General features: G+C 55.0%; 6 protein-coding genes across 6 annotated transcripts; 2 read left to right on the forward strand and 4 right to left on the reverse strand.

The window, feature by feature from the left end:
* Positions 1-393: 393 nt before the first annotated feature.
* B0H65DRAFT_505507 (uncharacterized protein) lies at positions 394-4,411 on the reverse strand (the record flags this gene model as incomplete). Its single annotated transcript, XM_062827996.1, is given in 11 exon segments — positions 394-1,458; positions 1,474-1,926; positions 1,945-2,010; positions 2,026-2,109; positions 2,122-3,873; positions 3,892-3,945; positions 3,955-4,035; positions 4,045-4,047; positions 4,066-4,122; positions 4,135-4,137; positions 4,202-4,411. Coding segments are annotated over 11 exon segments (3,828 nt in total).
* Positions 4,412-6,471: 2,060 nt separating this feature from the next.
* Positions 6,472-8,454, forward strand: B0H65DRAFT_53661 (putative white collar 2 protein). The gene is made up of 3 exons (XM_062829050.1): positions 6,472-6,729; positions 6,851-8,120; positions 8,212-8,454. The coding sequence occupies exons 1-3, from the start codon at positions 6,610-6,612 to the stop codon at positions 8,385-8,387; spliced, it is 1,566 nt and encodes a 521-aa protein (XP_062687007.1). The 5' UTR covers positions 6,472-6,609; the 3' UTR covers positions 8,388-8,454.
* Positions 8,455-10,592: 2,138 nt separating this feature from the next.
* On the forward strand, positions 10,593-11,943 carry B0H65DRAFT_53678 (uncharacterized protein). Its single transcript, XM_062829055.1, has 4 exons — positions 10,593-10,786; positions 10,894-10,965; positions 11,069-11,251; positions 11,389-11,943. The coding sequence occupies exons 1-4, from the start codon at positions 10,711-10,713 to the stop codon at positions 11,793-11,795; spliced, it is 738 nt and encodes a 245-aa protein (XP_062687008.1). The 5' UTR covers positions 10,593-10,710; the 3' UTR covers positions 11,796-11,943.
* On the reverse strand, positions 11,811-14,303 carry B0H65DRAFT_53760 (uncharacterized protein). The gene is made up of 3 exons (XM_062829075.1): positions 13,759-14,303; positions 12,235-13,685; positions 11,811-12,158 (listed from the first exon to the last, which is right to left on the reverse strand). The coding sequence occupies exons 1-3, from the start codon at positions 13,994-13,996 to the stop codon at positions 12,066-12,068; spliced, it is 1,782 nt and encodes a 593-aa protein (XP_062687009.1). The 5' UTR covers positions 13,997-14,303; the 3' UTR covers positions 11,811-12,065.
* Positions 14,304-15,257: 954 nt separating this feature from the next.
* B0H65DRAFT_53700 (amidase signature domain-containing protein) lies at positions 15,258-17,643 on the reverse strand. Its single transcript, XM_062829064.1, has 5 exons — positions 17,412-17,643; positions 17,221-17,323; positions 16,607-17,123; positions 16,371-16,508; positions 15,258-16,282 (listed from the first exon to the last, which is right to left on the reverse strand). The coding sequence occupies exons 1-5, from the start codon at positions 17,540-17,542 to the stop codon at positions 15,339-15,341; spliced, it is 1,833 nt and encodes a 610-aa protein (XP_062687010.1). The 5' UTR covers positions 17,543-17,643; the 3' UTR covers positions 15,258-15,338.
* Positions 17,644-19,159: 1,516 nt separating this feature from the next.
* On the reverse strand, positions 19,160-21,111 carry B0H65DRAFT_53819 (uncharacterized protein). The gene has a single exon (XM_062829083.1). The coding sequence runs from the start codon at positions 20,742-20,744 to the stop codon at positions 19,278-19,280; it is 1,467 nt and encodes a 488-aa protein (XP_062687011.1). The 5' UTR covers positions 20,745-21,111; the 3' UTR covers positions 19,160-19,277.
* Positions 21,112-21,449: the final 338 nt, after the last annotated feature.

Below are 21,449 nucleotides of genomic sequence, written 5' to 3' on the forward strand. Positions count from 1 at the left end.
AACGACATGTCTGTTTACTTGGATTTGATAGTTTAGGTACCTGTATCAGCGGCATGGTGGGTTTTTCAGATATGTCAGATATGGACTACAGAACACACACACACTGTGAACCATTCAATGTGTTTACGGATATCCCTGTTATGATGAAACATCTTTTTGAGTCCACCTTTGCTGAGAAAGTAACTTGTGTTGATCAAAGGAAATTATTGGCCAAACTGGTCGTGAAACAGACAATGGAACCCACAGCCCTGAATTAGCAATCCGAGAGAGAGGCAACGTTATCCATTAACAAGAATTTAGATATCACATTCTAGCTTCGCCCACCTCTGTACAGCCTAGCCCCCAAAATAACATTGATGTCAAAACCTACACATCCCCCCCAAATGACCTCCCTTACTCCGAAATCCTCGTAATGTTCTCCCTCGTAATGACACTATTCTGATTCTCATCCCTCTTCACCCTAAAGAAGTCATCACAGAAATCGCTACACTGCATATGCTTCAAGAACTCCTCGTCGTGCGTGATCACGACCAGCTGCAGATTATTCTGCGACCGTCTCGCCTTGATGATAGCATGCAGACTCTCCGCCAGACTGCGGATGTTGTCACTATCCAAGTTCGTCGTCGGCTCGTCGAGCGCGATCAAGCCACAATTAGCGCCGAACGACTCGGCCAGGGCAAGGCGAATGATGATGCAGGCCAGCACCTTTTGGCCCGCGCTGCAGCGGCCGCGCATGTCCATCTCCGTGTCGCCCTTGATCATGTACACGCGATAGTTGAAAACACGGCGCGTGTTGGCGGCGCCCGAAGCCGTCGACTCCATGTCGGACCGGATCTGGATCGTGTCGATGTCGGTCCCTTGGTACGTGCTCTGCCACAGCTCGCCGATGGTCCGGTTGATCTCCTCCATCTTGAGCGAGTGGTACTGCATGATGGCGTGGTCGAGCGCCATGGTGCCGCGCGCGAGATCCTCGATGGCCGCCTTGGTGGTTTCGACCTTGATGTGGCTCTCCTTGTACCTCGCGCGCGCTCCTTTGAGCTCGATCTCGTACTCCTCTTCGAGCCGGGCAAACTGCTCGTCCTTGGTCGACATGGAGCCCATGAGCCGCTCGCTTTCGGCGTTGAGCTCGCCGCGCCGGAATTCGAGCTTGTGCGCCTCCTTGACGAGACGGTCGTAGTCCTCTTGTGCGTTGCGGGACTCGAGCTCTTCGATTTCTTCCTCGAGAGCATCGCGCTCGCGGAGGTTCTTGCGGTAGGTGAGGTTGTCGGCGATGTTGCGCCTCTTGGCGTCGCTGTTGTCGATCTCCTTGTTCAGCTTGTTGATCTGGATGGTGAGGTCTTTCATGTCTCTTTCGAGGGTTGCGATTGTGCTCTCCAAGCTGGCAATGGCCCGCTGGTTGGAGGCAAGGTTGGCAGGACCTCCTCGGTCGAGATAATCCTGGATTTCGCGGTTGATCATCTTGAGCTCGCTCACCGTAGTGGCGATCCCATCACGCTCCTCTGCGATCCTCTGCTCTCTGGCTCGGCCCTGCTTCCGAGATTCCTCGAGCGCTGCCCTTGCGCTGGCAATTTCTGGGTCAATGCCCTCGACCTCCTTGTCGATGTCTTGCATGTTCTTGCGAAGTTGGCTCTGCTCCTCCTTGTGATTCTTAATCGTGTCCTGGAGACGCTTCTTGTGCTCTAGTTTCTGGACGGCCTCAGTAATTTTGTGCTTCAACTCCAATCTCTCAACCTCGAGCCGAGCGGCCAGGTCCTTCAACCGTTGCCGTTCGGTGGTTAACTTGGTCAGCTTGGCTTGGGCAACTCTCAACTGTTCTGCACAGGTTGTTTGGTCATCGTTGATCTCGTCAGCGCTGCGCACTTGAATGCTCGAATTCTGCTGGGATCTCTCGATGTGTCTCTCAGAATCCGCAATATCCTTGACAGCCTGTGCGATTTTCAGTACGCTCTTACTCAGCACATCCGCCGCATTCCGCTCCTCTTCGGCAACTTTGAAGGTGCCATCCTGGTCCTCGAGTAGTCGAACCAGCTTTTCCTTCTGAGACGTTAGGGCAGTGATTTCTTCGGCCATGGACGGCAGCTCCTTACACAACCGTCCATATGTCTCGTACTTCGTCCGCACACTTCTCAGCGTCCCAAGGTAACGTCTGTACCTGGCTTGATCTTCAAGCAGCTTGTCTTTGTTTTGGAGGTTAAGCTTGGCTTCGATATTTTCCATCAATTTTGCCTTGGCTTCCTTGTCGCCTTCCACAGAACGCTCACAGAGTAGGCATATATGCTTTTTCTCTGCTTTAGTCTTCGCTCGTGTGAAATACTTCGCCCATCCGCCAGCCAGTTCCAGGTCCGTGTCGATTTCCTTCAACTCTTTCTCGGTCCATTCAACTGTCTCTGTGTAATCGTCTACCGACACCGTCGCCGGCATATCATCAGGGCGCTGCACCTTGATCAGAGCTTCGAGAACGTCTTTCTTGCAGTTATCCCTTTCTTTTACGGACTTGGTCTGCTTCTCACGAGCAGTGGTAAGCTTGTACTCAACCTGCTTCAGTTCTTGCTGTGTTGAATCCTTCGCCTTTCTAAGCTCAGAGAGTCGGTCGCTCAGCCGTCGGAGGGCTTTCTGAAAGTCTGACTCGATGGTTTCCGGTGTCCAGTCCCTTCCGACAACATCGGTCAACTGCTGATTGAACGTGTTCTTCAGAATGTCTAGTTCTCGCTTCCGTTCCGTAAGCTGCTTCTTACGAAGTTCAAGTTGTGCACGTTCGGATGCTAAATTGGTGTATTCGACCAATTCCCGACTTAGCTTGGCACCTTGAGCTTCTAGAGTCAAGACCTCGTTGTTCAGCTCCGTGATCTGTGAATCAAGTTCTGCCACTTTGTTGTCAGCCTTGGCTGCCTTGATTTTGGACTCTAATCCCTCCATTTCGGTCCGTAGCACTGCCTCCGCGCCTTCATCAACATCGAGATTGTTCAGTTCCCCTTGAAGTTTGGTAATATCTCTTTGAAGTGTCGCGACTCGCTGGGATGAGGTCTTCCGGTCTCGAATGCGGGACGCCTTGCGGCTCTCTAGTTCCGTGATAATGGCGGATTTTGCGTCCAGTTCGGCGGCGTTGTCGCGTTGAAGACGTTCCAGATCCCGTTTCGTGTCTTGGAGCATTTTCTGGATGCGTTCGTAGAATGCATTTATCTCCTGGTCATCCAAGTCACCGTCGTAGCCGCGGATCTCGTGCTTTTCAGCTGCTTCTTGGATCATCTGACGTTGCGAAACGAGTTGGCGGTCATATTTGTCCTTGTCAGACTGATGCTTTCCTTGCTCCTCAGCCTTAGCGGTATGCTTGGCTCGGGCGGTCTTGAGCTCGGTCTGCAGGGTGCCGAATTGGGCCACCTTCTGATCTCGGTCGCTGTTCATTCGCTCAACAGTCTGTCCGTATTGGTTGAGAACGTCTCGAAGATATTCGTCAGACTCTGTGCTCTCCTCGATACGTTCCCGCAGCTCTGCGATGGCATCTTTCTTGTACTCTAGTTTCTCCTGTTTGGTCTGCAGCTCGTTGACGATCCTGAGGAAACTGTTGGCCTGCTCCCATTTTTGCTTGATTCGAACATCCTCATCCTTGATTTGTTCTAGCAGCTCGTCGTACTTGTCGCGAGCCTCTTGAATCTCGCGAGTGAGCTTATTTAGCTCCCTGTCGACCTTGTCCAACCTCTCCTTGTTCTCCTTATCTTGGGCCTCTTGCACCTTGAGGATTCGAAGCTCTTCACCCTTTTGCTTTCGAAGATGCTTGAGGTTGTCGATAACTTTAGCGTACTTTTGGGCTTCGAAGATTTCGTCGAACCTCTTTTTCAGCTCAGCCGGGGGGGCCATGGGCCAGAGGGACTCGTCCTGATGGCAAAAGATAACCGCGTCTAGCACAGCTGGTGAGACGCCCAGCTTCTCGGGAACGAGCTTGTCGAGCTCCAATACTTTGGTAGATATTACTTGGCGATTGCCATTGGCCCGCAATAGGAGACTTCCTTCGAGGGCATTTTGGGTTCTTTTGGCCTTCTTGATGACCAGCTGCATGTTTCGAGTTACGACGAAGGATTCACCAAGAGTGGAGCGGAAAGAAAGCTTGATTTGTGCCTGTACATCCTTCTCACCGACGAGCTGCAACATATTATTTTTAGCCGGCGTCTTCCCAAAATCAGGGACAGTCGACAGTGGCACTCACGTTAGGGTCGTGGATGAAAGCCCCGCCCACCTTGCTGTTGGGCGGAAGCTCGCCAGTAGTAGCGTATTTGAGACATTCGATGATGGTGGTCTTGCCTGAGCCATTGTAGCCGACGATGAGGGTTAGTGGGGTGTTGAAGGCAATGGCCTCTGGGTGGCGTGGCCCAAAGGAGCGCACGCCCAAGATGGACATTTTCTCGATCTTGGACATGTTGGGCAACCTCTCAAGGATTGGGTATGGACTGGGCCACGTGCCTCGCCTTTCTAGATGGACGTGCTTCCGGGTGAGGTCGACGATAGAAGTAGGGATGGAGTCGCACACTTGTCGATGCTGGACGCGTTGCAGTCGCGGGTTTGCAGCGTCTGATGGAGCATGGGACCAGGCAGCAGTAGCGCGAACTGCACGTACTCACGGGATCTGCTATTGACCGAGTGTTGCCGCGAAAACATGCTCTGCCAAGCTGCCAAGCTGCCAAGCAATCGGTTGCCGAAAGCAGATGAAGCCAAGACCGCCAAGCCTTCAATGCGCGTGCAACCGGATCATCTCGTCCGACAAAATCCACTCACGAGACAGAGTCCCCAACCCGACCGTGACATCTCCGGACAACCACGAGGCATTCCCGAGCGTGCTCGCGCGTCTGTCGAATCCAGTGCGGTGGGGCGCGTTTCCCACCCTTTACCAATCACCGTGACCGGCGACAAGCCCGAAGTGGCAGGGAAGCCCAGGCTCCAGCCCAGAGAAGGGGGTCTTGAGGGGCCGCGCAGTGGGGGGCCATCTGTTTTGACTTTCAGTTTGAGCAGATTTGAAGAGACGGGACCAGCAGAGGCCATCGAATACTATGGTACTAGGTGCTCTGAAATTGTGAGGTAGGCGCGCAGAAAAAAGAGAGACTGGAACATGGAACAAATCAGGGAGGTAATTTATAGTAGAGTAAGTAACCGAAGGTATGTACCTGTACCCAGACGACCCAGAGTGCCAGACTTGAACCAGAGGCTGCGTGCGTACTGGTTCTTGGATCTCGCTGACGGAAGCCGAGGTAGGTATCACAAAGAACGCCGCAATCCCTTCTGCCATTCCTCGAGAGCAGAATTAAATCAAGCTGTGCTCCCCATCTGATCCATATGTCAAAGAGGCAAAGTGGAACGCCATGATGCTGATCAACCGCTGGAAAAGGTACCTCACAACGTGGGCCCTCCACCTGCCTCCGACTCGGGATACCAATACGTAGGTTTTACGTTTTTTACAGGGAGCAGACAGCCATCTGGGTGTGTATGCGTATGAACTTTGCTCGATTCGAAATGCATATCTCCCTCCCACTCCAGGTCCGATTTCATTCATCTCAACTACGACGTCTACAACGTAACTAGTGGAAATAGGCCGCATGGTGCCATAATACCTAACCTGCTCGGCCTATCAAGAGTCAAGACTGACAGCAGGCGAACTGGGAGAAGACAGACGTGACCATATCTTGGTTGTCTGTTAGGCCCTGCCGTCCAATGCCACCGCTTCTTCCTTCAACACAAGTATCTACCTCCTAACCTAAACTCCTCACGGCGCACGCATTGAGACAACCCTCAAGCCACGGCCTACTACGACACGGGCACACGGCACAGATTGGCGGTAATGACTTGGTAACAACCAAGTTTCCTCATGTAACCACGACCCCTCGACCTTCCACCACCACCACCGCCAGCACGGCACCAGCAAAGCAATACTTTTGAGTCTGAAAGTGGGGACTTTTGGAGGGCTCAGTTCAAGATTCCCATCTGCCATCCCAGAAATCCCATCCTCGTTAAGGGCGCCATTCCCCCAGGTCCCAGATCATCACACGCCCACCCCCCGCTCCCATCCTTACCGGGCTTGTTCATTTCCCTGATCGACAACACCCTTTGCCTTCCATCTTTTGTCGTTGCTGCGCCGCGGTTTTTGGACGTACACAAGACGTCGACTTGGTCTCGCAGCACTTCACCTTTACTATCTGCTGCATTTCGGCCTGAATCCAGTCTGCAAAAGCACCGACCACACAAGTCCACAGCACAACGCCGCCATCAAAAGCAACGTGACTGGAATATCGCCCCGTACTCCATCTTTCGAAAGTCAGATGCAGAAAACAAATACTGCAATATCGCATGGGGGACTAACCTAACGAACTTTTTCGAATTGCGCGCTTGTGTTGCTGTTAGTAGCCCATTCAAAGCGGGCTCCTTCTTCAGCTCCTCCTCCACCGCCGAAAAGTCAGGAACCACCAGGAAGCAGCAGCAGCACGAGCAGCAGCGGCAACATTGAACAGCAGCAGCAAAACGAAGGTTTTCTTCGATGCGCCGCCGCCGTCTACACCTGCAATTGTCAGATTGCCGCCATCTCGCCGCCTCACCACTACTACCTACACTACTACAACCACCAGAACAATGTCTCACGGACAGCCTCCACCCGGATCCAGCATGTATGGCTTTGGAGCCATGGGAATGGGATCCGGTATGGGAGCCGGCATGGGAACTGGCATGGGAACCGGCATGTCAGCCTCGCAGGTGCGCAGCAGCAGCAGCAAGCAGCATTTTCTTTTCCGTCTGATCTTTTTGATGCGTTTATGCTGGACGAAAATGACAAGCAAGCTAACGATTGGCCGATTGATCGGCCTTCAAGCTGCAGATGACTTCCGACCCACAGGACATGATGTCGCTTCTGGACCCTTCGGTGTTTTCTGGGTTTGACGGAATGTCGATGAGTCTCGATGTCGGCGATTCCATGTCAACCCCCTTCACCCCGGTCTCGGTCCAGCCACCCCTCCCTGCGTTACCTGCAGGGCCAAGTCACGTTGGGGTGCGCGGCGGTCACGGGGCCCCCGACCAGCTATTTTCCCCCGACGACGTTATTGCGACCAGCATGCCCAGCGCCGGACCGATGATCGCCACGCCTACCACCACCACCTCCGGACCTTCGGCCGGCCCTTCGTCGGGCGGCGGAAGCACCCTGACCGAATTCACCAAGCGCCGCAATTGGCCCGCCAAGGTTGTTGAAGAGCTCCAGGACTGGGAACACATTCTGGATGCCAACGGGCGGATAAAGCATGTCTCGCCCAGCGTAGAGCCCCTTACCGGCTATAAGCCGCCGGAAATCATTGATTTGTTCCTCAGGGACCTGATCCACCCGGATGACGTCGGGGTCTTCACCGCGGAGATGAATGAAGCCATTGCGACAGGATCCCAGTTGCGACTATTCTACCGGTTCCGGAAAAAGGATGGAAACTGGACCATTTTCGAGACTGTCGGTCATGCGCACATCGCCGCGGCCAAGTTTGCACCCAATCCGCAGAACCAGTCGCCCTTCTGCCAGGCCGTTTTCATGATGGCTCGGCCCTACCCGACCAAGAACGCGGGTCTGTTGGATTCCTTCCTGGAGCACAAGATCGAGAACGAGAGATTGAAGCGCAGGATTGCCGAGCTGCGCAGAGAGGAGCAGGAGGAGCAGGAAGAGTCGCAGAGAACATGGCGGATGAGCCAGGAGGGACGATCTGATGTTACGCCGTCCGACGATACCACGACCCAGCTGGGAATGACGCCTTTCTACATTCCCATGAATGCCCAAGCTGACGTTATGATGCCGCCACCCAGCCAGCCGGCGTCGTCGCTTAACATTGCGCTGACGCGGGAGAACCTGGAGGGCATTGCCGGAAGCCGGCCCGATTCTATACGCGAAAAGATGTTACGATATGAGGGCAATCACGCAGACACGATTGAAATGCTTACAGGGCTGAAGTACCAGGAGGGTGAGAGAAGTCATGGTATCACAACGGGCAACGCCAGCCCGACGCTCATTAAGGGTGATGCGGGAATTGCGATTCCACTAGACCGAGATCCCCGGACGGGAGAGAAGAAGAAGAAGATCAAGGTTGCAGAGGAATACGTGTGCACCGACTGCGGTAATTATCCCCTATCCCCTCCTACCCCCCGCCCCTCTCTCTCAAAATAGCTTCTTTTCGACTTCAGTTTCTGACAAGGATGCTGAAACAGGTACGCTCGATTCCCCCGAATGGCGAAAAGGACCTAGTGGACCAAAAACACTCTGTAATGCATGCGGTCTTCGCTGGGCAAAGAAAGAGAAGAAGAAGAACGCCAACAATAACAACAACGGCGGAGGTATGGGCGGTCACGACAACCATACACCAATGGGTGATAATATGGGATAAAAGATGAAGATGCGCAATGAACCACACGAACTGCAAGCGGCTATATACCTATACGCAACCAAATTCGACCGCTCTCAACATAACCTCGACACTTATCAAGATCCACAACACAAACGGTCGGCGCATTTGCCCTTCAGATTGAGAAAAAGAAAAATGACCGGTTTATAGAAGAACGAAGAGAAACTACGAAGCGGGGGTAGACACTTATCGGACATTCCTTGCTGTGGATTGAAGGAGGGGAGACTAGACAAGGAAAAGGTGCGCCGGGCGCGGGTGCATGAGGAAGAGACGGACCAAAAAAACAGAACGGCACCGATTCCGTGCTGCCTGGTTCGCGGAGCAGTCTTGACATGCGCAGCTTAGCTTTGTGGGCCGTCCCGGGAACGTGCCTAGGAGAGCCGGTGGTGCATGGTACGATGAGATGGGGAAAGAAAAACCGGCATCGTTACGAGACACTTTTTTTTTGGATGGACATATGACTGGGAACCGGTTTGGCTTGGGCAGGAAGAGGAATTGTCACGCCGCCCTCGCCGGCGAGTGAGTTTTACCAAGCGATGAACGGAAGGGCGCACACGAGAGAAAGGGGTTACTATACCACCATGTTAACGCGTGCATTTGAATGATGATGAGCTACCGCCACCTGCTGGTACTAGGCTTTTTGGTTATCACAATGGCTGCTAATGCCAACCGGTATAATTTTACAGTGAGGGTGATTGCGCCGAACGGTCTTTCGAGCGCTGTTGTTCAGCAACTCGGCCTACTGGGTTCTTTCTCTTGGGCCTTTGGCGGCTAGGTATGCTGCATTTGACGTCTGACTTGGAGGAAGAAATTCCTCGATGGCCAGATGATGGGACTTTACCAACAGGGATAACGGAGATCACGAGAAAGATCATGATCCTAGGAGGAACTTTAAGTTCCCAGCATTAAGCTGACTTGACGGAGGAGCAGGTTTACGTTAAGCTAGAGAGACTGGAGTGTGCAGACGGAACAGACGGGCAGAGACGGGCAAGGAGCAATCCAAGGATACGTCCGAGATCCACAGAACCCTTTTACCCGGACTTCATCGACCCTGCCTCCTGCGACTGAGCACTCATGCTCTGTTCCCGTGGGAAGGGGATGCAAACCGCCAAATGGAGTTTGATTCAACGGGTTGATGCCCGTTGATGTTCCACGAGAGATACCGTTCCAGCGTCACCCGTATCACGGTGGCTTGACTTGTGTGTTAGAGTCATCAAAAGGGTCAAGACGACCTAGCCAAACGGAAAGGCTGGCGGCCGGGACGAAAAAAGATGCAAGATGTATGAAGGGTTTTAAGGAGACCCTGCTTGCTTGAAGATACTACCCATGCCCAACGACGTGTTTCTTGAACGATTTTGAGAAAGGTTGGGAGGTTGGGTACCTGCTTTCATAGGCGACAGGACCTAATAAGTGTACTGCATAGTAGACGCCGCCTGAGAGAAGGGGATCCATGGGATGGTCCCTCGATAGGTAGGTCGTCGCTGGAGAGCAACTTCAAAAGAGGGGGTTTCAGGTTCACGGCAGCTTTGCCCCAGCGGGCCAGCGCCCAAAACTCACCCCAGCCGAACGAACCATCAGCGTACCGTATCGATAAGCGCGATAAGGGGCACCGCCCACGCTTGCTACCCCGCAGAAACGTCATGGATACCACAGCCCCCAGAGCCCGAGGGGTAAAAAGCACAGGAAAGAAGGAGGTACTTGGGGGCTTCTGGGCGCCAAGCTTTCTTTGCCCCCTAATTCCGTTCAAGCCCCCAAGTAACCGGATAGATGGTTCGAGTTGATCTGAAGATTTGCGGCGGCGGGCGGGTGAGCGGGCAAGGACGCTCTACCGGTACCACATCTAGACCCATCCATCATAGGGTGCCAATCAGCTGTGCTCCATTTGCTGACGGGGAGAAAGGGTCAAGGAGGCGAGAAGGAGGGGAAGATCAGGAGGGCGACGAGAAGGGACAGAGGGATGACGGGAAGTTGTTGCATACAGCCTAGAGCCGCTCAACATTCCAGTTGGGTTGACATGGACGGAAATTGATCTCATCTTGCGTTGATACCTTACCTTACCTTGCTTCATGACTTTCAGGCACTCTGTACCCACGTGCAAGCTGTTTTAGGTACCGTTGAGCTTTATGTACTAGCCTCCTTATTACAGCCAGGAAAACAGGTCCCCTTCTTTCTTCAGCTCCCTTCCCCACCTTTTCCCAAGTCTTGCATTTAGGTTCCTGTCAGGCACACAAACCATACACCATAGACTTCTGCATCAACCGACCAAACAAGGAGATCCAGATATCATATACAGAAATCAGACACAATGAACAGATTCATCGGCAAGGTCGTCGACAAGTTCGGTGGTGATGATGATGACGACAAGAAGCAGCAGAGCCAGGGTAAGTTCCAGTTCTCCAGCCTCGTTAACCGCCGTCCTGGTCCTCCTCCTTGGAACCTGGACCTGTGTGCGCGACATGATGCTAACTTGCGCTTCCTCTGTCAACAGGCGGGCAGTTCTCAGGCCAACAATACACGGGCGGACATCAACAACAGCAGCAATACTCTGGCGGCGGTGACTGTACGTACATACCTACCCAAGAATCCAAGACCTACCCAAAATGTTTCATCCCCATATGATCGGAACCATGCGCTTTTCTAACACGCGCATGTTTTTCCCACAGTCGCACACGGCGGCGCCTACCCTGCTGGCGGCGGCTATGCCTACGAGGAGGATGATGACTTCCGCGGCGCGGCCAACCACGCGGCCAACCACGCCGATGAGGACGAGAGCTTCTTCTCGAACATTTTGAACAGCCTCAGCTCCAAGAAGCAGCAGGTTGCTGAGGAGGATATTGATGAGGATGGTTAGTACAATTTCCAGTTTTCCGCGCGGGCGCACACGGGCGCCTGCGCTCCTCTTCTTCCCCAGATCCATCCAAGACCTATCCATTCCAGGTCCTCATCATGCATATCATTAACCGCCCTTACTCCAAACAAACAGAAGCAGTCCGCGCCCACAAAACCTTCTACTCCTCCTCCGCCTTCTCGCCCAGCTCCGAGACGCCCGAGGCGACCTCAAGCGGCATGGGCAGCGCCGCGGCCCTGCAGGCGCTCAAGCTGTTCACCAGCGGCTCCTTCTCGTCGTCGCAGTCGCAGTCGCAGAGCGCCTTCATTGGCCTGGCCATGTCGCAGGCCTCCAAGCTGTTCGACCAGCAGGCGTCGGCCGGCAAGGTGTCGGAGAGCACGGACAAGCAGAGCGTGGTGATGAAGGCGGGCGAGATGGCGCTCAAGATGTACCTCAAGAGCCAGGGCGCCGGCGGCAGCCAGACGTCGTCGCACACGCAGACGCAGGAGAGCTCGAGCGGGTTGGGCGGTCTGTTGAACATTGCTGGCAAGTACTTGAAGTGAGCGAGCGAGTTCGGGAAGTCTCTCTTGAGGGAAAAAGGCCGGGTGGTCTATGAGCGAAGGAGCTAAGGTGTAAGGAAATGATTTCATGAAGAAAACGGAGATGATGAAGTGATGAATACGACTATTTACAGTTTCGAACATCAGGGTATAAACAGGAAACTGGTCTAAACCATACAGGCGAGGATGCTTAACCGTACAAGCCACCTTTTTTTTATCAAAACCAAGCGCTTTTTTACACTTGCCACAGTCGAGCCGATCTATCTCAAAGTCTTACCACTCCTGAACCTCGCCGGGCTCAGGCTTCTGCATGCGAACGACCTTGTCGCAGTTGAGAATGCACTTGGGGTCCAGGGCCTGCTTGATCTATTTTGGAAAGGGATGTTAGCACTTCACCCTTGACTGACCTAATTTTATAGGAAATGCGTGATGTTAAGCTTACCTTTCTCATGGTATCAACAGTGGTCTCACCAAGCTCGTGGGGGAGATAGTCACGCTTGACGAGACCGACACCGTGCTCACCAGTAACGGTACCCTCCATCTCCACAGCGCGCTTCACCATGCGGTGGACGCAGTCCTCGGCCAGCTTTCTCTCGGCGTCACTGTAAAGGAGAAGAATGTGGAAGTTACCATCGCCGACGTGGCCAACAATGGAGCTCTTAAGCCCACTCTTCTTGAGGTCGTCCTTGGTCAGATCGATGATGTCAGGGAGCCTGCTCATGGGCACGGCGACATCGCCAGTCCAGAGGTGCTCGCCGGGCTTCTTGATGCTGAAGGTGCTCCACAGAGCCTCCTTGCGCGCGCTCCAAAGCTCTTCCTGCTCGTCGTTGCTCTTGGCAAACTCGAACGTCTGGCCGCCCGTCTGCTTGGAGAGACCCTGGACGATGGCGACCTGCTCCTTGACGCCATTGGGGGTGCCGCTGAACTTGAAGAAGATGGTGGGGGCCTCCTTCCACTGGCGGCTGGTCACGCCGGCCTGGTTGATGATGCGCATCTGATCATCGTCCAGGATCTCGACGGCGGCGACGGGGACACCGTTGGCGACAACGGAAGCGACGCAATCGGCGGCCTCGCGGATGGACTTGAAGCTGGCGACGGCGACGGACTCGGAGGCGGGCTTGACGGTGAGCTTAAGGGTGGCTTCGGTGACGAGACCGAGGGTGCCCTCGGAGCCGATGAAGAGCTTGGTCAGGTCGTAGCCGGCGGACGACTTGCGAGGGCGCTGGCGAGTCTTGATGACGGTGCCGTCGGCGAGGACGACGGTCAGGGACAGAACCCACTCGCGCATGGTGCCGTAGCGGTAGGCGTTGGTTCCGCTGCAGCCGGTGCCGATCATGCCGCCGATCTGGGCGCCCGGGCCCGGGTCGGGAGGGAAGAAGAGGTTGTCGTTGGCCAGGTCCTCGTTGAGATCCTGCCAGCCGACGGCGGGCTGGACAACCACATCGAGATCCTCCTTGTGCAAAGCCAGAACCTTGTTCATGCGGCGGAAGTCGACGCAGATGCCGCCGCGGGTCGGGGTGAAGTGGCCCTCGAGGGAGGTACCGCCGCTGTAGCCGACGACGGGGATGGCGCGGGTGTGGCACACCTTCATGAGCTCGGACACCTCCTCGGTGGTGGAGGGGTAGACGACGCAGAAGGGCTTTTGGGAGGCATCGGACTGGTGGGAGGACCAGTCCGAGTTGGAGTGCTCCTCAAGGTCGTAACCGGCGGTGCTGACATTCTCTTCGCCGACAATCTTCACAAAGTCGGCCCAGGCAGCCTCGAGGTTGGCCTTGCTGGTGTCGTGTCTAGGGGGAGTGGTCTTGGCGAGAGGGAGGGTAGAATCGGCGGAGACCTCGCCCCTGGGATACTGGGTGCCCACGAGCCAGCCGAGACCGGCCGTGAAGATGAGGACTGCGCGCGCATTCGTATGGGTTAGCCTGGAGCGTACTGGCGCATCAAAGCAGCTTTGACGGGGACTTCATACGGCCAGTAAGGGAAAAGTTGTTCCAGCCGGCACGCGACTGACGGTAGGCGGCCATGCGAATGCGCTCGGCCTGCTCACGCTCCAGGCGCTGCGAGACACTCTCGGTCAACTGGCCCTTGAAGCTGCCCTTGACATTGTTCGAGTATGACCGGGCAGACCGGCTGCCGGTAACGGAGACATTGGACCTGACGGCGACCCGGCCGAGGCCCTTGGAAGCCCTGCTCGCGAGCTGCGACATTGTTGTAGCAAGTTGTAACTATGGTATGGCTGTAGTTGAGAGTTGGAGAACTCTGCGGTCTTTCAAGTAGGTACAAGTAGGTTGAAAAATGATGGGAAGGGGTTGTGTAATGATGCAATAGCTGTGTACGGCCCGCGGATCACCTTGGCGACGGCTTTCACTGGCTTGGCGACGGGGAGTCGGCCGGGGCAGATGGGGAGAACATGGAGAAGGGTGCCCTGGGCGGGAAACGGGACGGCCGGGATGGGAGTTCGTGAGGGGAACGGCAGGAATGGGGCATTTGGGGCAAACAAGTGCCCGTAGCACGCAAAAGGTCATAGCTCCCTCCCCCGCAGTTGCCCGCACCGGGTCCGCATCGGAGCACAGCACCGAGCGAGCAGCAGGGACAACCTCGCGAGCGGGAAGAATCACGGCTGAATAGCTGCAGGTCTTCTCCACCGAGAGCTCCTCGTCTTCGCTCTTTCTTCGGCCGTCTCGGCTGTACAGTTGCCGAACTCCATCCTGCTTCAGTTGTTTACTTTTAACCGTGAATATCCTCACATATCCACCGGTATCCGCGGTGTTGGCTCGTGCTGCTGACCAGCCATGCTGTCAGCGGCCGTATCGTCATCCGGATGGTCGAAGTTCTGATCAACACGTCCGATGTGACATCGCTCCAGCAGACGTCTACAAAGATCTTCAAGCTTAACCCACTCAAACTTCTTCCATGGAACATTCGACCAGCAGATCGCCTTCAAGAGGAGAGAGGAGAAAGTACACGTTATTTGAAAGCCGGAAGGAGCTCCGATGCCGGCGCGGGCCCCGATCCGGTCCCGACTGACGACGACCTCCGAACGATTTACATATCCCGGGGCCGGCCCGGTAGACGTTTCTCACTTCAGATATTATCCGGCTAGTATGTCCTGGTCGTAAACGGATTGATCACGACAACATAGATGAAGATGATGAGGACGGCTTCGCTACGAGAGACGCAGTTCAAATCGGAAACAGTACCCAACCTATCAACTTTCGCAGGTAAAACTACTGGTTGGTATTCACCCGCTGCCCACAAAGATCAACGACAAGTGTCACTGAGGGTCTATCCTATCCCATTGGTCAGACCCTGTTTTCATCCAAGCAGTTCAACACCAACGCCTTTCAGGCAAATGTTGCTGGAACATAATCCCAGACACGGGCCGTAACCATGGCCGAGGAAAGGAGACCAGTGCGTTCTTGTCTCGATATGCATCAACCGAACCGGTACACACAAACATTTTTCATTCATTGGGTCTTTCACGCCTTCAAAATGGTACCTCAAAAATCCTCATGACGCCCGCACACTCACATGGTTCCTAAGCCGAGCCTAAATCTTCACCTGCCCCTTCGCAGCCCCCAAAACATCCACCCACTCCCTCGGCCTCTGCCTGCCCCCCTCATACGCCTCAGCAAGGTACCTCTCCAGCTCCCTCGCAAAACCCAACAGCCTCTCCTCCTCTCCCCACTCAGCCATCGCCATCACGCCCACCGGCAGCTTACCCTCCCCCTGCTGCGCCTCCACATACCCTCCGGGGCACGTCACGGCCGGACACCCGCTCGTGTTGGCATACCACACATACGTCATATTCCTAATGCTCCTATTCCCATCACTGCACCCGTACGCTTCGTCGCCCGGCATGATGGGCCACCCGGCCATGGGCGTAGTCGGTGACACGATCAGCAGACCGGGGTACTGCTCGTACAGGTGGGCGAGGTGCTGCATAATCACCTGGCGCAGCTGGTTGTAGCGCAGGTAGTCGGCGGCGGGGGTCTGGGCGCCCATCGACACCATGATGCGGTTGGGGTAGTTGAGCGGCTTGAGGTAGTCGTCCGGGTTGGTAACGCGGTTGCGCGCGTCGGCCGCCGCCTCGGTCAGGCAGGTCGCGGCGTGAGCGAGCTGGCCCTCGCGCAGGTAGGGCAGCTTGATGGTGACGAGCTCGTAGCCGCCGAAGGAAGGGCTGCTGCAGAGCGTCTCGATGGCCCGGTTGAAGGTGGTGCGCACGTCGGCGTCGGCGAGGGCGATCCATTCGGGGCAGAGGCCGAGATACTTTTTGGCGGTAGGGGAGGGTGGGATGGACGGGGCGAGAGAGGATTGGGCGGGGTCCGAAGGGTTGGGTTGGGCCATGATCCGGTAGGCGATGGTCAGGTCGGATGGGTTGGAGCACATGGGACCGACGACGCACATGGATGAGTTACGACTGACGACCCGGTTGTGGGTGGGCTTGAGGCCGTAGACGCCGCAGAAGGCGGGCGGGATGCGCATGCTGCCGCCTGTGGTCCGGTTGGGTTAGTGAGACCGGCTGCTTCTTTGAGGCCATGACATGACAATCGAGGTAGGAAGTAGAGATGGTCAACTTACCGGCATCAGTACCGATAGCGATAGGCACAAGGCCGGCGCTGAGGGCAGATCCAGCACCAGATGACGAGCCACCGGGGAAGTACTTGGTGTTGTACCAGTTCGTAGCCGTTCCCGTAGTAGGGTTGCAACCCGTCGTATCTGTACCGCTCACATTATCAGCACATCCATCTATATCCCTTACCCCTTCTCTCTCTCGCACTTCAAACCAGCAAGTCACTCATCAGTCATGCACTCACCCATGCCAATCTCATGCTGATTCATCTTCCCCACCATGATCGCCCCCGCCTCTCTCAACTTCTTCGCCGGCCACACCGTCTCCGTCGCCGGCTTCTTGAAATACTCAAACCTCTCATCAACCTTCATGCCCATGGTGGAGACATAGCCCTCCACCTCGGTATCATCTTTCACACCAAACGGCACGCCATCCAGGACGCCCAACGGCCTGCCGGCTTGCCAACGCTCCGTCGACGCCTTGGCCTCCGCCAACACCTCGCCCACCTTGGACTGGATGAAGGCCACGGCGTACTTGGACTGCTGCTGCTCGGGCTTGATGTCGCGCCGGATCAGCGGGAGGAGCGCGTCGATGACTTGAAGCGGAGTGAGCTGCCCGGAGGCGTAGGCGGCGTGGTAGTCGGCTATGGAGTTGAAGCGGCCCGGGACGGTGGGGGGTTGAGGGGTGGTGAGGGAGGGGTCGAAGGATAGAAGGGTTTGGGTGGAGGTTTCGGAAGATGAAGATAGGGGGATGACGTTGGGCTGTTGGCCGGGTGTTAGTTGAGGCTCATTTGAAGTTAAAGAGGCCCAAGAGTGATGAGGGAGATTAAGTAAGAAGGTGAAGCGGGAAGAAACTCACCTGTACCCTCCATTGTTCACCGTTCAGCTCGGACATAGACCTAGCCTGCCCAAATTTGGCGTTGCTCCACATGAACTTTTGAAGCCATTGCGAGTTGGAAACGCTGGGGTTTGAGTTGATGTGTCAGTGAGTGCATGCTTTGGATATTGAATCTTGTCGTCGAGACCATCCACGAAAGAAGTACTACTGACAGCATCGAAGCAGCTACCAACGGCAGTCCACGCATGGGAGGATTGTGGTCCGCCTCAGGCTTGAACTCCAAGACGTGAGCGGGAGCCTCCTTGGCCCCCGGGTGATTGAGGAATTTCTTAGTTGAGGCCATCGCGAGGTTGGGGTTATCACTGTGATTGGTGCCGCTTGGAGTCGAAAGGGACGGGAGGGGCGGTCGTGTTGACGTGGGGCGACGATATTGAACCAGGAACTGATATGAGATGAACCGGCTCTGTTCACGTCGTCATCGATCACCGAGTCTGGTGTCTGTGATCAATTGAGAGATATGGGTAATCAACCCAGGAAAAAGAACAGATGGCTTGTCACAAACTCTTACTGTTGTCAAGAGCGACCTATCTTCATCCATTGAGGCTTCGCGATACGATTGGTTTGTTCAGGCAGCTATCTGACGCTAACAGCGGAGAGGTCGCGATAAAGGTGAAGCTACCTGCATATGGTGGGAATAACGCTGCTCCAGAGCTCCAAGGTACTTGGCGCCTGTTAGGAGTCATTGGATATGGATTGAGTGAGGTGGTAGCTTGTGAATAATGGACGCTGCCGCATTGGGGCGGTGCCGAGGCTATAAAACCAAGCAGGTAATAGGCCCGAGGCTCACTTTGAGGTCGTACTCGTCACCAGCCGCTAGTCAGGGAGATTTTCTATCCCTGACGAGTATCTGTTAGTGATTAGAGGGACGGGGAGCATTCGGACTGACCGAGCAGGCAAAAGGCCATCAAAGTAACTTCAATGTTCAGGAACATGCGTGCAGAAGACGAGATATTCCAATCGGTTTCGATAATTGCGCCTATCTCCTCTGTTTATAGACCGTCTGATGGCCAAAGCTCTTGTTTTCGATTCGGTTCAAGACTGCGTCTAACGACGCAAGGTACCGCTTAAACTCCAGGAAGCGAGTGAACATCAAACCTGTATCGTAGGATAGGCTCCCAAATTGGTGGTATCCCGTCGTAAGATCAATGTGACGGACTGCGCAGCCGTTACAAGCAATAGCGCTTACCTCAAAGCAATGCAACCCATCCATCCATCCGTACTTCATCCACTTACAACCTCTAACCAGAACCAAGGGATGGGGTTTTGGTATCCTCCCAGCCCCCACCTCTAGACGACATCATAATCATCACACTGAGATCACGAGTGGCAAGAGCACTTATAGTATGTTGTTTGACTTTTACTGTATTGTTTGTATGTGTCTGTCCTTTGACTGATTGCCAGTCGATACTTGAAAAGTAACCAGCTCTAAAGGCTGAGGATCTAGACTATCTGAGGAGTAGCTGATGCTCAATGTCCATCGCCATGCTCTCTAAAAGCGCGTTGCGCGTTAAAATCAAACGCTGGGGAGTCCTGCTGCGCAGTACTATGATCCAGTTCCTAATCGCCATCCCATGCAAAATCCGTTCTAAGCCCTATGCAGTGTCATAACAGGCATTCTCCTCGCTCTCGGAGCGTTGCTCCGTCGAGGGCCTTCATCATAATGAGTGTAAGAAAAGTAAAAAACCGCCACCGGATGCAAAAACTCCAGTGCATGAAAAAAAAAAAAAAAAAGTACCAAAACGCCTGTCGCTGCTCACTTCCCTGTCCAAGCGGGAAGGGCTAGGGTACAAAGACCCATTGATGCATGCTGATGAAAAGCAAATAACGCCCGCTGCGCCTTCTTGTGCAGAGAAAAGTTGCCAGCCCATTGTATGTTGACTGATGAGAAAAAATATCGCTTAATGAGATGCTGAGAGCTGATGATTTCGTGACTCGTGGACGACTTGTGACGTCCGTTCAGATCGCTTCTTGTGAATAGAATTTGTTGTGAGGGTAGAGTGAATCAGTCGGTCCCTTATTTAGCGACCGCTCAGACGGAGAATCTTGGTCCTCAACCAGAGAATAAACTCCTGCCAGTAGTTCTGAGTCTTCCTCTTGGGTCCGCTAGACCGGCGACGAGTCTGCTCGAACTTGACATGATCCACGGGGTTGGCGACAAAGGCCGGGGGAGCGGCCTGGTCAGCCGGTACGCTCTCGTACTTGCGACTGGCGAACCCAAGACCATGCTTCTCAGACATCTCTGGTTGCGAGTTGTCGCCGCTCGTAGGGTTGGTAGCCGGGCCGATAGTGGAAGAACGGTCCCAGAATGAGGAAGCAGTAACATCGCCCTTGGAACGACTGGTCTTTGAAGAGCCGCCACTGCCGTTCTTGGTGAAGCTGAATCCCGAAGCAGTCCTGGTGGGGCCGGTAATCGAAGCGATGCTGGTTGCGGTGGGCTTGCGGGACATGGAGGGCCTTGGAAGATCGCTGAGGCTCTTTCTCGCAGACTCCTTTTCGATGCGGCTCGCTTCCTTGGTGTCCTTGCGCTCGCGCTTCTTGATCAGTTCACGATCATACTTCTCCTGGTTGGCCCTCTCCTTCTCCTCGAACTTGCGGCGCGCATTGCGGATCTTCTCGAGGCGGGCAGCTGAGTCGATCTCGGTGGAACGGCTGCGCAGACGAGGGAAGCCCGAGGTGAGATCGAGCGAGGTGCGTCCTAGGGGAGACATTGGAGTGCCGGTCGAGGATGTCGGGGACACAACAGTGGAAGCAGCACCGCCCACAGTGCCGGTAGGGGAGTCGTTCTGGCCAAGCTGGGGGTCTGTGGGGGTTGATCGGCCAGTGTTGATGTGGAGGGCCTTTGAGGCAGAGTTGGCGTCGGAATAGGAATTGGCGCGAGAGCTGGCGACAGATGGCCTTTGGCGCAAGATACTGGTAGTGTTGGACCTGACGGGAGGAGGAGGAGGCGACTGCATAGGGTGACTTGTTGGTTGCGGCTGCGCTTGCTGTGAATCAGTGGCCGTCTCGTCTTCGGTCTCTGCAATAGTAGGCGAGTAACGACCGTTATCGAAGGAGGCGAGTGAAGGGGCATATGACAGCGGCGGGGTAGCTGTACGCGGCGTCTGTTGGAAAGGATGGCAGAAAGCTCGGGAGCCACTGCCAGACGATGTTTGCGAAGCAGAGCGAGCGTGCGAGTACTTGACACGAACGTTGTTTCCAGTAGCACCCAGGTCGGCAACACTGTCCTCGTCTGCCTTTGCGGCTACAACACCTCCGGCGTACCCAAAGCTAGTGACATCCTTTGAGGACCTGTAGTTGACGCTATTCCTGTTGTTTCCGTTGTCGATGTCGAGCTGATCCACCGGCTGCTCATCCCATCCACGGTTCAAGTCCAGCGAGTTCTTTGGCGACGACGACAACTTTTTGAGAATTGGCTTGACCACCTTTGCGCCTCTGGTCTTGGTGAGTTTGTTGGGGGCAGCGCCCGTAAGGGAGAAGGACGTCATGGTTACGGAGTAGTGGGATCCTAAGTTGAGGGATCCTGAGGGGACTAGCCGCGGAAGCCGGCGCGGGGCAGGATGGGTATTATAAAAGTTGGGATGATATTGAATTTAGAAACTTGGGATTGAAGGAGCCTTTGAAGGGTAGGAGGGGTTAGATAAGATCGCACCGGGCCACCGAATTTCCTGTCCAACCACCGTAGCTTCCGACGACGATGGCTTCTTGGAGGGGGGGGACGGCGGCGATGGAAATATAAACGAGAAATTGGCCCTTGTCTGGGACCACTTGCAATTTGGGTGTCCCCAGCGGTGCGGTGGACGCGGTGGACAGGTCCTAGTCCGCTTTGGAAGTCCGCTCTGGAAGCACCCCTTCGACGCCCTTGTCTGGTGCAAAGAACCAGAGTCCCTGTCGGTTTTGTTCTCCCCGGGCCCTGTCTGGTGGAAAGCGAGTGGAAAGATGGTGAAAGCGGAAAGGTTCGAACCTCTTGCCCGGGTCCCTTGTCAGGCGCGCGTCAGGGGAGCCGCGAGGGAGCGTCTGTTAAGTTGGACTTATATACACCCGCAGTGAGCAGTGCTTTCTGCTAACACTGCACTAGCACTCACGACGGGGGCGGGGAGACGAGACCGCCAGTTTGGATGCATTGGGACTCCGCAGACGCCGCAGTAGCGAGTGGTTAGCGAGAAAGGAAAAGGCGACGAAGACTGCTTCCG

This window comes from Neurospora tetraspora, assembly GCF_033439725.1.
Source record: "Neurospora tetraspora strain CBS 560.94 chromosome Unknown B0H65scaffold_1, whole genome shotgun sequence".
Lineage (NCBI taxonomy): Eukaryota > Fungi > Ascomycota > Sordariomycetes > Sordariales > Sordariaceae > Neurospora > Neurospora tetraspora.

Bases quoted from the DNA above. Each gene is read 5' to 3' on its own strand.
- B0H65DRAFT_53678 (XM_062829055.1), top strand. From the start codon at position 10,711: ATGAACAGATTCATCGGCAAGGTCGTCGACAAGTTCGGTGGTGATGAT. The intron at 10,787-10,893 runs GTAAGTTCCAGT...CTCTGTCAACAG, and splicing joins CAAGAAGCAGCAGAGCCAGG to GCGGGCAGTTCTCAGGCCAA. The intron at 10,966-11,068 runs GTACGTACATAC...TTTTTCCCACAG, and splicing joins ATACTCTGGCGGCGGTGACT to TCGCACACGGCGGCGCCTAC.
- B0H65DRAFT_53661 (XM_062829050.1), top strand. From the start codon at position 6,610: ATGTCTCACGGACAGCCTCCACCCGGATCCAGCATGTATGGCTTTGGA. The intron at 6,730-6,850 runs GTGCGCAGCAGC...TTCAAGCTGCAG, and splicing joins CCGGCATGTCAGCCTCGCAG to ATGACTTCCGACCCACAGGA. The intron at 8,121-8,211 runs GTAATTATCCCC...ATGCTGAAACAG, and splicing joins ATACGTGTGCACCGACTGCG to GTACGCTCGATTCCCCCGAA.
- B0H65DRAFT_53819 (XM_062829083.1), bottom strand. From the start codon at position 20,744: ATGACGTCCTTCTCCCTTACGGGCGCTGCCCCCAACAAACTCACCAAG.
- B0H65DRAFT_53760 (XM_062829075.1), bottom strand. From the start codon at position 13,996: ATGTCGCAGCTCGCGAGCAGGGCTTCCAAGGGCCTCGGCCGGGTCGCC. The intron at 13,686-13,758 runs GTATGAAGTCCC...ATGCGCGCGCAG, and splicing joins CAACTTTTCCCTTACTGGCC to TCCTCATCTTCACGGCCGGT. The intron at 12,159-12,234 runs GTAAGCTTAACA...TTTCCAAAATAG, and splicing joins CTGTTGATACCATGAGAAAG to ATCAAGCAGGCCCTGGACCC.
- B0H65DRAFT_53700 (XM_062829064.1), bottom strand. From the start codon at position 17,542: ATGGCCTCAACTAAGAAATTCCTCAATCACCCGGGGGCCAAGGAGGCT. The intron at 16,509-16,606 runs GTGAGTGCATGA...TGAGCGGTACAG, and splicing joins TCAGCATGAGATTGGCATGG to ATACGACGGGTTGCAACCCT. The intron at 16,283-16,370 runs GTAAGTTGACCA...ACCGGACCACAG, and splicing joins CGCTATCGGTACTGATGCCG to GCGGCAGCATGCGCATCCCG.